Source organism: Ananas comosus, linkage group 7, assembly GCF_001540865.1.
Source record: "Ananas comosus cultivar F153 linkage group 7, ASM154086v1, whole genome shotgun sequence".
In the NCBI taxonomy this organism is placed as follows: Eukaryota; Viridiplantae; Streptophyta; class Magnoliopsida; order Poales; family Bromeliaceae; genus Ananas; species Ananas comosus.
In genome coordinates, this window is record NC_033627.1 from 4,246,846 (window position 1) to 4,261,069 (window position 14,224).

The window sequence follows — 14,224 nt, forward strand, 5'->3', positions numbered from 1 at the left end:
TGTGGGAAACAGTTTTAAAAAGGTTTTCGAATGGTTTTTATGAATGAATGAATTAGAGTTTAAAAACAGAAGCTTCCGTGTGGGAAGCACTTTTAAATAGGATGATTGTTGTACTGTGCATTGCATCATCCAGCGCCTAAGGAGTGCTTAGAGGCATGCATCATTCTAAGGATTGTTAGCTGTATGGAAATGCATATCATGCTTTGGTTGTTGATTGGTAAATGTAGGTTGTGGTTGAGATCCTGTTGTATCCGTTGGTACGCCGTGCAAATACAAAGGAGACTCTGCCCGAGTGGACAGAGGAACTTTGTATTTGTGGCGGGTCTGTACGTCACGTGGGCCAGGTTGAAAAAAATAAAAAAAAAAAATGGCACACTTTCCGCAACTCTGTTTTAAAAAGGCTTTCAAAATCGGCCCCGGGGCGTGACACTGCCGCTCCAGCCTCCATAATGAGTGCACGGTCCACAACCTCCCGATAGGTTTGGAGGTTAGAGGACTACACCAACCGGAAGATCGAAGGCCGCAATCCGTGCTAAAAAATGCGGGCTTTATCCTCGTCATCCCGCACCACAAATGGTACACAGTGGAGTAGCCGAGAAAACTCCCTCTCGTACTCGGCCACAGACCGCTCCTCCTGGCGCAAGCTGCGCAAGTCCTGCTCCATCTTCCTCTTGGCGCTGGTAGGAAAGTAGTGCGCCAGAAGCAGCTCCTTGAACCTCGCCCAAGAGATCGCTGCCAAATCCGTTTTGGGGTTGTCCAGGATATCCAACCACCAACGGTAGGCCTCGCCGTCCAAGAAGTGTGTGGCGAGCCACATTCTGTCCCTTTCTTCCACAAAGGTATCTCGAAATAGCTTCTCCATATGCATAAGCCACTTCTCCACTATCCAATGGTCCACGTTCTCCCGGTCAAAGGTCGATGGACTGCATCGCCTGAACTCACTAAGGCGCTGCATGAGCCGATCCCGCTCGGCTCCCTCAACCATCGCGGGGAAAACCGCCCCCGCTACAGATGCTCACGCCGGTGGTGCCACGAACTCCTCTCCCCGAGGCGCAATATCCGGTGATGTCCTCAGAGTACCGGGCCCTGGAGATGGCCCCCTCGGTGTCGCAATCACTGCCGGTGCTAGTGGGGGTGTGGACACCTGTGCCTCCCTAGCAACCGCCTGCTGCCTAAGCAAATCCTCCAGTCGCTCCATTCGCGCCTCCTGCCGGAGCGCCGCATCTGCCTGCTGCCGTGCTGCCGCCGCCTGCTGCGCGACTAAGTCAGTGAGGGCCGCCAGCTGGCTCCTCAACTCACGAACCTCGCCGGATTCGGAGGTAGCAGAGGTCTCCACCTCCTCAAAGTTCGCCGCATTGTCCGCTCCTATAGACTTAGAGCGAGTCGCCGGCATTGTCACTACAACATCATAAAAGCGCAAGTTAGTAAAACCCACGCTATCGCAACCCCGCTCAAATAAATAAGTACCCAAATCAGGCGAAAGTAAGGAAGTGTCCTTCACTACTAACTCCCGATGTTACGTTGTCTACCGCCAACATAACCCTCCGCGAAGTTAAAAGCCATACACTCCGATCGAACTCTAACTTTTTAGAGTTACCATCAAACCCAATCGAAATACTTTCGCTAACAATTAAATTAGACCTCGTCTCTCACGAGCCTATTTCCTATAGTCCAACCAGCCTAAGGTTTGCTAGGTCCACTAAGACTCAACCCTAGGCTCTGATACCAAACTAATCTATCACACCCCGGGACCGGCAGAGGCCCTCCCGGTAGCGTGCCCAGACCCGCCATATGTCAACACATATAAGGCGTCTAAACAACAGCGAAAAAGTAAAGCCAAAGATAATCTACATCTAGAGATATCAGAGCACAGATTGATCTATCATCTATAACAAGGTAAAAGAAAAATACTATAACAATAAAAATGAAGCATATAGCTATACAATAACTGTCCAAAATGGTACACAAAAGGGTGGTCTCTAGTACACTAGTACAGCTCTCAACCTCTCTAAAATAAGAACATCGAGAGGTAGACCACCTATCAACTCGTCTCTCGCTGAAGAGCTAGCTCGAAGCAACGCCCTTCCCATGGTCCCTAGCCTCTCCCGGCGTGGAAGGCTCTGAAAGAAAGCATAAAACAGAGAGCGTGAGAACTATAAATTATAGTTCCGAGTGGGCAATTACTGACCTCAGCTCAATGCACCACTAGGCCCCAAAGAAAGGATAAGTCAAAAAACACTACAAAAAAGTAGTTCATTTGCTACGGATTTAAATTTCGTATGTCATCAAAAACATTTTTAGTTACAAAACAAAAAAAAAACTGTCACAAAAAATGTAGGACTGGTGCTTGAACCCGCAACCTATTCATTCCTTCCATCCTTTCTGACCACTATACCACAACTAATGTTTTTTTAAAATATCAATATCTTTTTTTTTATTTGTATTTACACGTTATATTTTAAGTTCCAAACCTCACCTATTGTTGGCATACCCCGACATTTATTTTCTCTCAAACCCTTCCCATTCATATCTAGCTCTCGTTCCTACCGAGATCTCCGGCGATCGCCGCCGGAGAGATCTCCGGCGATCATCACGCAGAATCGGAGGGGACGGGAGCCGCTGCGGAGCTTCAACGGCAGGTGCGAGCAGCGACCGATTGCGTCGTGTGCCTCGAGGAGATCCGAGCGAGGGAGCAGTGCCGTGCGTTGCCCCCCTGCGACCACGTTTTCCACGCAGCGTGCGTCGATCGGTGGCTCGTGAAGTCCTCGGCGTGCCCGATCTGCCGCGCCACTGTTTAGGGGCCTGGGGAGGAGATCGCGCGAACGCCACGGCGACAGGTTTGATCTTCCCCCCTCCCTTTCTCTGTTTTGATCTCGATCGCCTTGTAATTTAATATTACTAGTTGTTTACTGCTAGGGTTTATTCGCCGTGTACAAAAGAAACGATCATGATGGCACCTTCTAGTCAATCAAACCCTCTTTTCCATGAAAGAATCAAACAATTAGTCCTTTATATAGTTTCTAATTCATTTTTCTATTACTTTTTCTTAACAACTTTTCTAATAGGGATGGATTAATAATAGTAGTTCCTCCGATTAATATTTAGTTTTGCTAATGGTGTAAGAGCTGTGATTATGTGAGCTAATAATGTGCAGTACAAAAGCTATCTTTTGGATGTAATGAAAGATGTTTTAGCCCCTAACTCCATATGATATTTAATTTCGGTTTAGATTTGCTATGCTTAGCTATTGACAAATTCACATATCAAATTTTGGATATATTTGAACTACAATTAATGTTTGTTTGAGTGATTTTCGAAGAACGGAGTGCAATTTGGGGATATAAGTATTGTGTCATTATATTTTTTAACATTTACTTTGTCCTATACGAGATGCGGAAGCAAAATATTTAGTACATAAAAAAATCTAAAGTAATTAAAATTAAAAAAAATATAGACTATAAAATTTCTTGCTGAAGCTTGCAAAAAACTTGAAATGAGCCTTTATAATTAGGGACTAGAGATAAGATCCTAATTTAAATCTTCTACTTCTAGTTTTAAAATATATAATTGTATACATGTTGGGGACTGTAGCAAAAAACAGATATAAATACTTTATAGTAGCATAAAAAAAAACACTTCTTCTCCAACGACCTTAAAAATCGTTTTTCTAATAATAATAACAAAAAAAAAGAACTTAAAGTTGCTTGCTTTTGTAGTACTTGGTTTTAAAGTGCTATACATGTATGATGCTATATGTGGCACATGTTTAGAACAGTGTACTGTTCACAGAAGAATAAAGAACTACATATATATTTGCTGTAAATATCTAACTCAAAGATGTATGGATCGAATATATTAATTAAGCACCCTGATTGATGCAAATGAATCGTGTTAATGCATGATTTATACTCATGTATACTCAACTATATAAAATGTTTGTAGAAGCCTTTTATGAGCATCAATCCATTTGTTGAGCTTAAATATTTACATGCACACCATTCTCATTATTTCTTGTAAACTATCCATAATAAATCGCAAAAGGGCACGAGTTTTTATCCGTCATAGTAGATCATGTAATCGAATTTTCATATGTCTAAAGTTATGTATAGTTGGTTAACCCTAAATAATTTCTATTGGTATTAGTGTGCCAGTCGTATCATTGGTCAAATTTACTACTATCATTGCCAATGTAGTTCTCGTAGAAGTTATGCATTATGTTATAGATATAGGTTGTAAATTCATGAGCTATTTTTTTATTTTGTTTTTAATATTTCTGTTGCTTTTCATGTTCCATGCATAAATTCCATTATTTTATTATTATAGAAAATATGTTGGACAAAAGCTGGATGCATATTCAGAATCGATTAAGTCCTGAATACAAAGAAGGGATTTCAAAATTTTTGGATTTTGCATTTGGAATGATATCTGGAGACACAATTCCATGTCCTTGTAAGAAGTGTAATAATGTTCTATTTAAGCAACGCAATGAGGTTGAGACCGATTTAATGGTGAACGGTGTTGTTACCGGTTATACAAGATGGCTATTGCACGGGGAAGAAATTGAAACAATTGAGAGTAGTGATTGTGATTCAGATGGTGAGTCAGTACATGATATCTTAGAAGCTCATTTTGGAGCCCATAATGTGGAGAGGTGGGAAACTAGAGACTTAGGTGCATCTGATTCAGAAGAACCGAATGAAGACAACCAATTTTGCAATAATTAAAAATGGTAATAGCAAGTGTATCCTGGTGTCACGGATTCTTCAAACCTCATTTTATACAATGCTTTTCCATATTAATTCCTTAGCCAAGGACTAACAAGGGTTTCTATGAGACTTATTTTTGAGTAAAGCCTTTCCTGAGGAACACGTCTTACCAAAATTATTTATAGTCTAAAAAAATATTCAAGATTTGGTCTTGATTATAAAAAATAGAATGCATAAGAATGATTGCACTTATTGAAGTAAAACTACAGCTGCTAAATCAATGCCAACATTTGTGGCTTTCCAAGAGAAGTTTGTGTAATGGAAAGAGTAGAAACGTTCCTCACACACAACCTCGCTCCATTTTCCATTACACCAAGCTCAACGGCTTTTGCTCATGTCTACAAAAACAGCTTCCGAAATGACCATGCATTATAATATTTGATGAGGGATTCTTAAGTCATCCTTCCGATCATTAAAGCCTTGAAACATTTTGATTGATTCACATCAATCATTTGCATACAGAGCCTCAATGCAGATGATTACCATGAGGCTAACGCATCCCTTGGAACAATTTAGTAATGGCTTAAGTACTTGCGCTGTAGTTCGTATTCCATATAATTGCAGTGTGGCATAAACAAGAAGTATTTATGATCATTTATAATTCCGGTCCTTGTTGACTGAATATAATAAATAATACTTGCAATCCCTTAATGATAAGTTCAAACAGAATAGTGAAATTGGTGTGGACGACATATGATCCTTATAAAAAGCAAAATTGTAAACTGCATGCAGCAATTTGTGAACTATAAATTGATTTCCTGACTATATAATGTTCGGTTGGGTAATAAAGGCAAATTGCTTGCCTTGTGGTACAAGATGACTCATTCAACATCATTGAAAATATGTGGGAAAACTTTTTACTTAGTGACATTGGCGATGTTACCTATTAAACATAGATGGCTGGTCCGACAAAGCAGTATGTGATCGCTACAAGAGAAAACGCTTGCATCCAAGCAGCTCTCGGTAGAGTGCAGCATAGCTCAGTTGCATGGCATCCAATTTCCCTCATCACTAACGAAGTTAATAACTCACAATCAATAGATAGCTTGAAGAAGAGTATTCACACCACCTTCCGTAAGACTTGTTAATCAGCTCATGAGTACTAATGTGAAGACACATATTATAGATGAATATTGAAGGAAAAACAAAAGATACTATAAAAACACGTCTTGATCTCAAAGAAATGCATATACGGGAAGAACTTCATCCAAGACAAGAAGGTGACAAAGTAATTATTCCAGCTGCATGTTATACGATGACGCCTAATGAAAAAAAGGTTTTTTGTGAGTTTTTGGCAGAATTAAAGGTTCCTGATGGTTATTCGTCAAATATATCGCGATGCGTAAATCTCAAGGAACATAAGATAGTGGGACTTAAGAGTCATGATAGTCATATACTCTTAGAACGTTTCCTACCACTTGCAATTAGGGGTTTGCTGAAGAAAGATGTTTCTGACGCATTGATCGAATTATGCTCCTTTTTCAAGAATCTTTGTTCTAAGAGGTTAAGATTGGATGATTTGGACAGATTAGAGCGCCAAATTGTTATCACGCTTTGTAAGCTTGAAATGATTTTTCCTCCAGCATTCTTTGATATCATGGAGCATTTACCTATTCACTTGGCAAGTGAGGCCAAAATAGCTGGGCTAGTACAATATAGGTAGATGTTCCAAATTGAAAGGTACTATAATCTTCCTTTATTTTTTTTGTTGTGCAAATTGATTTTTAATAAATGATGTAAGAACTTTATCTTATAGGTATATGAGGAGATTGAAAACTTACGTGCGTAATATGACTTATCCTGAGGGCTCAATAGCAGAAGGATATTTAGCTGATGAGTGTCTCACATTTTGCTCAAGATACTTGCATAATATGGAAACAAGATTTAATCGATTACCAAGGAATTTTGAGGGAGTGGTTAATAATGATGATAGAGAATTAGCAATTTTTTCACAAACTGGAAGGCCACTAAATACGGGTAAAAGATTAAGAATGCTTACATTGGAAGAGTGGGATCTCGCTCGTCTGTTTGTGTTAAGAAATTGTAATGAAGTTAATCTTTTTCTCAAGTAAGTTTTTTTTTGAAATAATCTTCATTATTCTTTTTAGTTCTATATTAAGATTTTAAAAAAGTTATTAATATAGGGAGTTTGAAGACGAGATTATAAAGACTGGTGTCAAGAATGTAAAGGCAAAGCTTGATAAGGACTTTGCTGAATGGTTTGAAAATAGAGTATGTATTACTTATTATGTATCTAACTTTAAAAATTATTTACATTTTTAGTTTGTATAGTTGACATTGTTTTACCATTGTTCTGTGAAAATAGATTGGAGAGATGCACAGAAGAGGAATTGGACAAGTTGGCAATCAACTTCTATCATTAGCACATGGTCCAATGCAAGAAGTAAAATGCTATGCAGGATATATCGTGAATGGTTTTCGATTTCAAACAAAAGAACATGAATTGCAAAAAAAATCACAAAATAGCGGAGTTGTGGTAAAGGGGGAGAGTGCTAATGGAGCTTGTGACTTTTATGGCATTTTAACTGATATTGTGGAATTGTGTTACATGGGGGATCATCAAGTTGTACTCTTTAAGTGTGATTGGTGGGATGTTGATACTCCAAATAGAGGAATTAAAACTGATGAATATGGTTTTATAACGTTGAACTTTAGTCGAACTCTAAGATATGGAAAGAGTGATCCTTTTGTGCTTGCATGTCATTCGGAGCAAGTATATTATGTTCGGGATATTAGAAGGTCTAATTGGCATACAGTTATAAGAGCCGAACCTCGAGACTTCTATAACATGCCAAGGGAGGAAATGAATGATAAAGAAAATGAAGAAGATCTTGTTCTTGCCAACAAACCATTCCAACAAATGCAATCTTCTAGCTATTATGACAATAGCAACACAATGCATGAAGCAATTGATGAAATGAATGGTATGATGTGGAAAATAAATGACCTCCAAGGCTTGACTATTGATTTAAATGAGTATTTGAAGTACAAGAGAGTGGATAAAAATTATGCAAGTAATTCTAATTTTGAAAGGGATGAAGATGATCAAATCAACCGTGACGACGACGACGACGACGACGACGACGACGATGTCGGTGGCAGTGATGATGACGATGAGAACGATATGTCTATTGAGCTAGAGGATTGAATCGTGCTATTTTACTTCCAACCGTACTTTTTTTAAGTTGTTAATATGTTCTTTTTCTTATTTTATCATTTGATAGTGTCCAAAACAATCAAGAAATTAACGTGCTTTTTTTATTTCGTTGTTGATTGCTTGTAAATGACCCGTTAATATGACTTTTCTCTTTTTTTTATTGTTAGGTTAATAGCATTTATACTCTAATCATTATAGTTCACATGATATTCTACTATTTTACTTGTTTCTTTGTCCACAACTTACTAAAGATTCATTGTATTGTGCAGTGTATCAAATATCATGACTAATAGAACCAAAGGAGTGCGTAAGAATAAAGGTACAAGTTTGCAAGCTAATCTAGAGCCAAAGCAAACCCCTGGTGAAGGAAGTCGAGATGCAAAGTAAGATGAAAAACAAATATTATAATTTAACTATAAACTATTAATATTTGTCATTTTAAGCATAAATTAATACAAGAAACTGTTTACATAAAACTAAAGACATTAACCATAGAATAAATTCTGATTCGGAACTCATATTGTTGATAATTATAGATTCATTTAATGCTTTTAAGTTTTATCATTGTTATTTTTATTTTAAATTTATCATATACAAGAATGGTGTACCTATTTATTATTATTGATGATCAAGCTAGTTTTATATGCAGCATGCAGTCTACTATGGCTAGTAGGATTAAAGAAAGGCGTAAGACTATTGTTAATGCTCCTATACAGACACAACACATTGTGAATGACTCACATATTAATATGGAACCTATCCAAATACAAAGTGATACTAATCATCCACCGGAGTTCTCCACTACACAAGATACGGGGCAAAGTAGCGCTAGTAAGATTCAAGTTTCTTATATAGTGTTTTTTTTTTTCTAAATTGCTTTTTTCTACTTTTGATTTCTTATCTAGTTTTTTTAACAAACGGTTTAATTACATTTGATTAGGTTCATGCACTAATAGAAAGAAGGCACGTGGAGAGTCTCGTAACCTAAAACTATTAATTGATTTTCCCAAAGGCGGAGTGCAAGTTGAATTCAAGAATGGCAAACCTATAGGTGATTCCGCACAATATTTGATCACTGAGATAGGTGTAGTCTTGAAAAATCCATACAATGCTCCTCTCAATGTTAAGTGTTGGGATGATATTGACGACAAAAAAAAAGACAAGATCTGGATGATATTGAAGGTATAAAAGGATAAACTTTCTTCCTTACTTGACTCTATGCTTTACTTTCGCATGCCCACAGGAATTAGAATTACTATATATGGTTATTATCTATCTTCCATTCATTCTGTAAATTGCCCACTATATATGGTTATTATCTATCTTCCATTCATCACATTAATGTTCCCTTTACTGCTCAACTCCTTTCCATATATCATAACCTAATACCTATGTGTGCTTTTCTCTAGAATTTTCTTGGTTTTTTTCAAATGTGTTTTGTTTTTTATCTGTTACTTTACTAAGTTACCATTGTTCTGTGGAGTTGTCCTTGTTTTTCTCTTTTCCCTTATCATATGTTCCATTGGCACCGAATGCACCTCTAGGTTCTTGCGTGTCTCAATAAGACTCAATCAACCATCTTTGCTATTACCATGGTGGTAAAAAGCACGCAGTGGGCATATTGTGATAGCGGGTTTTCATAGCATATAGTAGAAAAAATTAATTTTTTCTCAACTTTCTTTCATTACTTTTGTCGGAGAAATTTATTTTGTTGGAGAGCAACAAAGAACACGTCATGGACATGCTACGTGATCGTTATAGACAAAGAAAGTACAAGATGAAGGCAAAATATTATAATCCAAAAGCAACTTATCAACAAAATATACGTAATAAGCCTCCTTCAATCCCAGAAGATCAATGGAAGTGGTTGGTTGAATACTTTAGTTCTGAAAAGTTTCAGGTAAAAAAATTTGTCGGTTAAAAAGTTTAATTTCGTAATTGAATTAAAAAATTCATCATTAGTATGTGTAAAAAAAGGTAGTTTATTTGTTTGTATGGCTGATTTTTTATATAAATGATGTATGAACATATTTATATTATCTAAAACTTAGAATATAATTGATAGTGTAGAGATTTTTGTGTTATTTTCTCAATTTTAATAGTTATCTGAACTTATATAATGAAAATTGATTGTCTACTTATAGGAAATGAGTTCAAGAAATATGACAAATAGGTCCTTGCAAACAATGGCACATACAACCGGCTCAAAAAGTTATGAGCGACTGCGTGAAGATAAGGTATAGAATTTTAACATGTTTTGTTATATTTTGTTTTGATTAACAAGTATTTACATATTAAGTGAACTTTTGTAAAGGGCAAAGAGCTATCTGACAAAGACTTTTTTGAGCTAACTCATAGTAAGAAAAATGGTGATTGGGTTGACACACCTTCAAGACAAATAATGGTATTAGTGATTTGCTTTTATTCTTAATCTATTTACTAATCTCTTAAAAATAAGATTTTTCTTAAGTTAGTTTGCTTGAATTATATAGGAACAATATGAAAAGGAGATCAATGATCGTCAAGCTGAGGATGCATCTACTGATATTGATGAAAATGAGATATTTACTGAAATAGTTGGACAAAAGCGACGTGGACATATAAGAGGTAAATTACGTCGAGCACAAGAAATTCAAGCGATGCGAGCACAAATTGAAGCAGAGGTAGAGGCAAAATGGGAAGCAAAGATGAAAGAAATTACTGATAAACAACGAGATATGGAAATAATGATGACTAATATTTTGAAACATTTGGATGGTACTACATCTTCTCAACCGGTTGACAATGAAATACAATCTAGCACAATATAGTAAGTTTCCATCTCTCTTTCTTATTTAAGATTAAATTATTTGTATATTCTTTTTCAAATTTGTTATCTATTTTCATATTATTCTAGTCATTCAACGTGAAAACTGGCCAAGAAGCAATTACATCCTTGTCATCTCATGATGTGATTCTCCAGGTATCAATCTCTTCTTTGCTTCGATCCTTCGTTTACTTGGTCCTATTCGCTTGCATTATTTCCTTTTTTTCTTTTTCTTTTTTTGTGTTGATTTTGATGTTTACTTGGTATTCTATCTTTGTTAATTGAGGGTTTTTATTGTTGAGAGGCAACCCAAAGTATTTTTCCTATCATGCTAATTGCTTTGAAATCAAGTTGGAAAAATATGTATGCACAAATTTCCTATCATACTGATTGCTTTGAAGCAACACTAACTTCTTTCTTGTTGAGACTCTCATTTCTTGTTAAAACGCTTCAACGTCTAATTTTTTGCTTTTGAGGCTTGTAAGCATTGTTTTCTAGATCAGTGTTGGTTGGCATAGTGTGAGGCCTAAATTTTGCCTCTGTTTTTATCTACAAGAATCTCTACTAGACATCTAAGGTTACTTCTACTTTAAATGCTCCTTGTATTGAAAGCTCAGGTTATTAAGGGGAGTATCTCTTTGACCATTTCCACCCGTTAGACTTATGAGTGTAAAAAGGTCTATACTCATAAGAGTATAGTAGCCATACTCTAGAAATGAGTTTGTTTGCTGCATGTTTTTTAGGTATATTCATCTGACTATCGTGTTTTGTTTACAAAAGCAGAAACATGTGAAACATCATAGCCTTTTGTAAACTTAAATGTGTAATGTGTTTCCACCTTGGCTTAGTGTTTAAGATCCTTGAGATTTTTGTCAGTAATTATTAGTTAAATAGTTGAATGGATTATATTTCATCTATATATGTCCTCTAATCTATGTATATATGTGTTATGCCTCTAGAAGGCCAAAGAACCATGTTTTCCTTTAACTAAGATATGTGATTACAATACAAACATGGAATTTTCTTGTAACTAAAGTTTCAAAATGATTTGTATCAAGACACTAAGCACACTTCCTGTTTTTGTTTAGATATAATTAACATGACTAATACAATCACTACCAACCTGAAAGAAACTAAAGCATCTTTTGACTTAAGAGCACATGTAAGTTAGATCACTTTTTTCCATATGAATTGCTCATAAAGAACTCGAAAGATTTAAGGAATTGATTGAAGAGAAAATCCAAATAGACTTATGAAAAATAAAAGAGAAGATGACAAAGGAGGAGATGACTGATAGTACCTGGATAATTTGATCAGTGATCTATTGTTCTCTGTGTGGAATTAGATGATGTGAGAGAGCAAAACTCAAGAGTAAGCAATGAGAAGAGAGAATACAAAAATGGCCTAGCTAATAGAAATCCTTCTGAAACCAAATGACCATGTTCAAGGTACACGAAACCTATTAAGTAGATATATAGTTTTTTATAAGGATAAGCTTCAGCCATTAACTTATTTTATAAACAGTAGGCCCTAAAAGTAAGCTTAAGCTTGCTTTAGGAGGCACTAGCCAAGTATGGTTGCATAATGCTACACACCTGCAAGTACATGTGTAAGTAGGGTCTGAGTTCGGGTCGGACACGGAATCTACATTGGATCTTCTACATTAATCTAATGAAAACTCGATTGATGTGAGATAGGCCCAAGTTTTGAGTCAAAAAAAGAGACTCTGATTTGTATATGTTAAAGTGTTTTAATCAGTGTAGAGCAGATAAAGACACTTGCAACCACAGTTTGTTGGTGACAAATCGGTTGATTAAATTAGCCTTTCTAGGATTTGAAAGGACACCTGCGTGTGAGTGTACTTAGATCTTATTAAAGTTTTAGAGCAATTTGTGACTTAATTACTTTAATAAAATGATTAATAATGCAGGCTAAGTATAAGAGTCCAAATTATATATTCGGTTCAAATTTCATGTTTTACACTGATAGTAATTCTTAGTTATGACTTAGTATTTGGGGAAGAATCAAGATTTGTTTTTGTTCTATTTACAAAGATGTTAGAATGATGATGGAGCTATTTTTCCATGGATTAAGGTTGGATTTTGCAATTTTGAGCTTGACTAATACATTCAGATGGTGATTTAGTGCTTTATGCCTTTTTTGAATGGATAATGGTGGCTCAAATTTGCTTCTTTTTTGTTTATCGGTTTTAACCTTATGCTGTTTGCCGATACCAACGTTCAGTTATGGTCTACTATTTGGAGAATAGATAATACCTGTTTTTTAGAAGGACATTTGAATGAGAACAGAGCTATTTTTTTCATTGTTTAATGTTGGAGTTTTCATATTTGAGCCTTTCTAATATATTTAGTTGGTGATTTCGACCTAAATGTCATTTTTAAATGGGTCATGTGGTAACTTCTGGTATTGCCATCAGTGCCGGTAGCAGTGATTTAGTTATCGCATAATCTTAGGAGAAGAATCAGTACGTGTTTGTACTATCCTTACGAAGACATTAGAATGGGAAAGGAGCTATTTTTTGCATGAATTAAGATTGCAATTTGCATTTTTTGGCTTCCGAAATGTTATCTTTAAGTTGGGATTATGTAGATCAAAATTTGCTCTTCTTCCTTGTCTATCTGTTTTAACTTCATGTGTTTATGCTGGCATCCAAAATATTGGAGCGGAATCGATCACTATGTTACAGTTTGTGCTGTACAATTTATGTGGTTCCTATTATTGTTCTTATGAACACAGCATGTCATATTTAGGTCACGCCATGTCAGTTTGTAATGAATAGTCGCCTACTTGTTGGATCTTTCACAGCTAGACCTTAGAAACCTTAGAAACCCTCCTCTCCTTTATCGCCGTCTATGTTAAAGTGAATAGCTGCTGGGGAATGGTAAAATGTTACACTCAAAACTACAGGTGTTCTAAGGCGGAAATAGAATCCGGAATACCACACTTGGAGTTAAGTGCTTTTTATCGCATAATCTTAGCTAGTTATTTTGTTGAATGTTATTTATTTTTTTGCTAGTTTCTAGCTTTATTTTTTAGTTAGTTTCTAGTTTTATTTTGTTAAATTAAATTAGAAATTATTAAAAAATGAGGAAAGAGGATACATTGAGAAAATAAATGGAGCTCCACTTGGATCATACTTATCCTTAACATCAATATTTTATTTTTATTTTATCTTTCTTTTAGATTTCAATTTTGTCTAATTATATTTGTTTTTAATTCATTGCAGGTAATGATGAGTGGTGCAACTTCTACATAGTATTAGTATTCGATAATCCTTTATTTTGGATGTGGACTATGTAATCAAATGTACTTATTTTAGATTGAATCATTTAGTTTGAATTTGAAAACTATTTGTCATGTACTTAAAAAATTGGAGATATTGAGAGGTATTTTGTATGACGAATGTGAGAATATTAATGTCTTTTCGTTATTAGAACTTAAAAATTTCGTCGA

General features: G+C 35.9%; 2 protein-coding genes across 2 annotated transcripts; both read left to right on the forward strand.

The window, feature by feature from the left end:
• On the forward strand, nucleotides 1,012-2,798 carry LOC109712771 (NEP1-interacting protein-like 2). The gene is made up of 2 exons (XM_020236524.1): nucleotides 1,012-1,146; nucleotides 2,535-2,798. Exons 1-2 carry the CDS (start codon nucleotides 1,012-1,014, stop codon nucleotides 2,796-2,798), a joined length of 399 nt encoding a protein of 132 aa, XP_020092113.1.
• LOC109712541 lies at nucleotides 2,820-14,224 on the forward strand. Its single transcript, XM_020236148.1, has 9 exons — nucleotides 2,820-2,837; nucleotides 8,214-8,327; nucleotides 8,594-8,775; nucleotides 8,885-9,125; nucleotides 9,640-9,844; nucleotides 10,089-10,181; nucleotides 10,259-10,348; nucleotides 10,437-10,753; nucleotides 13,998-14,224. Coding segments are annotated over exons 2-9 (1,230 nt in total). The 5' UTR covers nucleotides 2,820-2,837; nucleotides 8,214-8,226; the 3' UTR covers nucleotides 13,999-14,224.

Excerpts from the sequence above, each read along its gene's own strand:
- LOC109712771 (XM_020236524.1), top strand. The coding sequence starts at position 1,012 with ATGCTCACGCCGGTGGTGCCACGAACTCCTCTCCCCGAGGCGCAATAT. Across the intron at positions 1,147-2,534 it reads TAGTGGGGGTGTGGACACCT|CTCTCGTTCCTACCGAGATC; the intron begins GTGCCTCCCTAG and ends ATTCATATCTAG.
- LOC109712541 (XM_020236148.1), top strand. The coding sequence starts at position 8,227 with ATGACTAATAGAACCAAAGGAGTGCGTAAGAATAAAGGTACAAGTTTG. Across the intron at positions 8,328-8,593 it reads GAAGGAAGTCGAGATGCAAA|CATGCAGTCTACTATGGCTA; the intron begins GTAAGATGAAAA and ends TTTTATATGCAG. Across the intron at positions 10,182-10,258 it reads AGCGACTGCGTGAAGATAAG|GGCAAAGAGCTATCTGACAA; the intron begins GTATAGAATTTT and ends ACTTTTGTAAAG.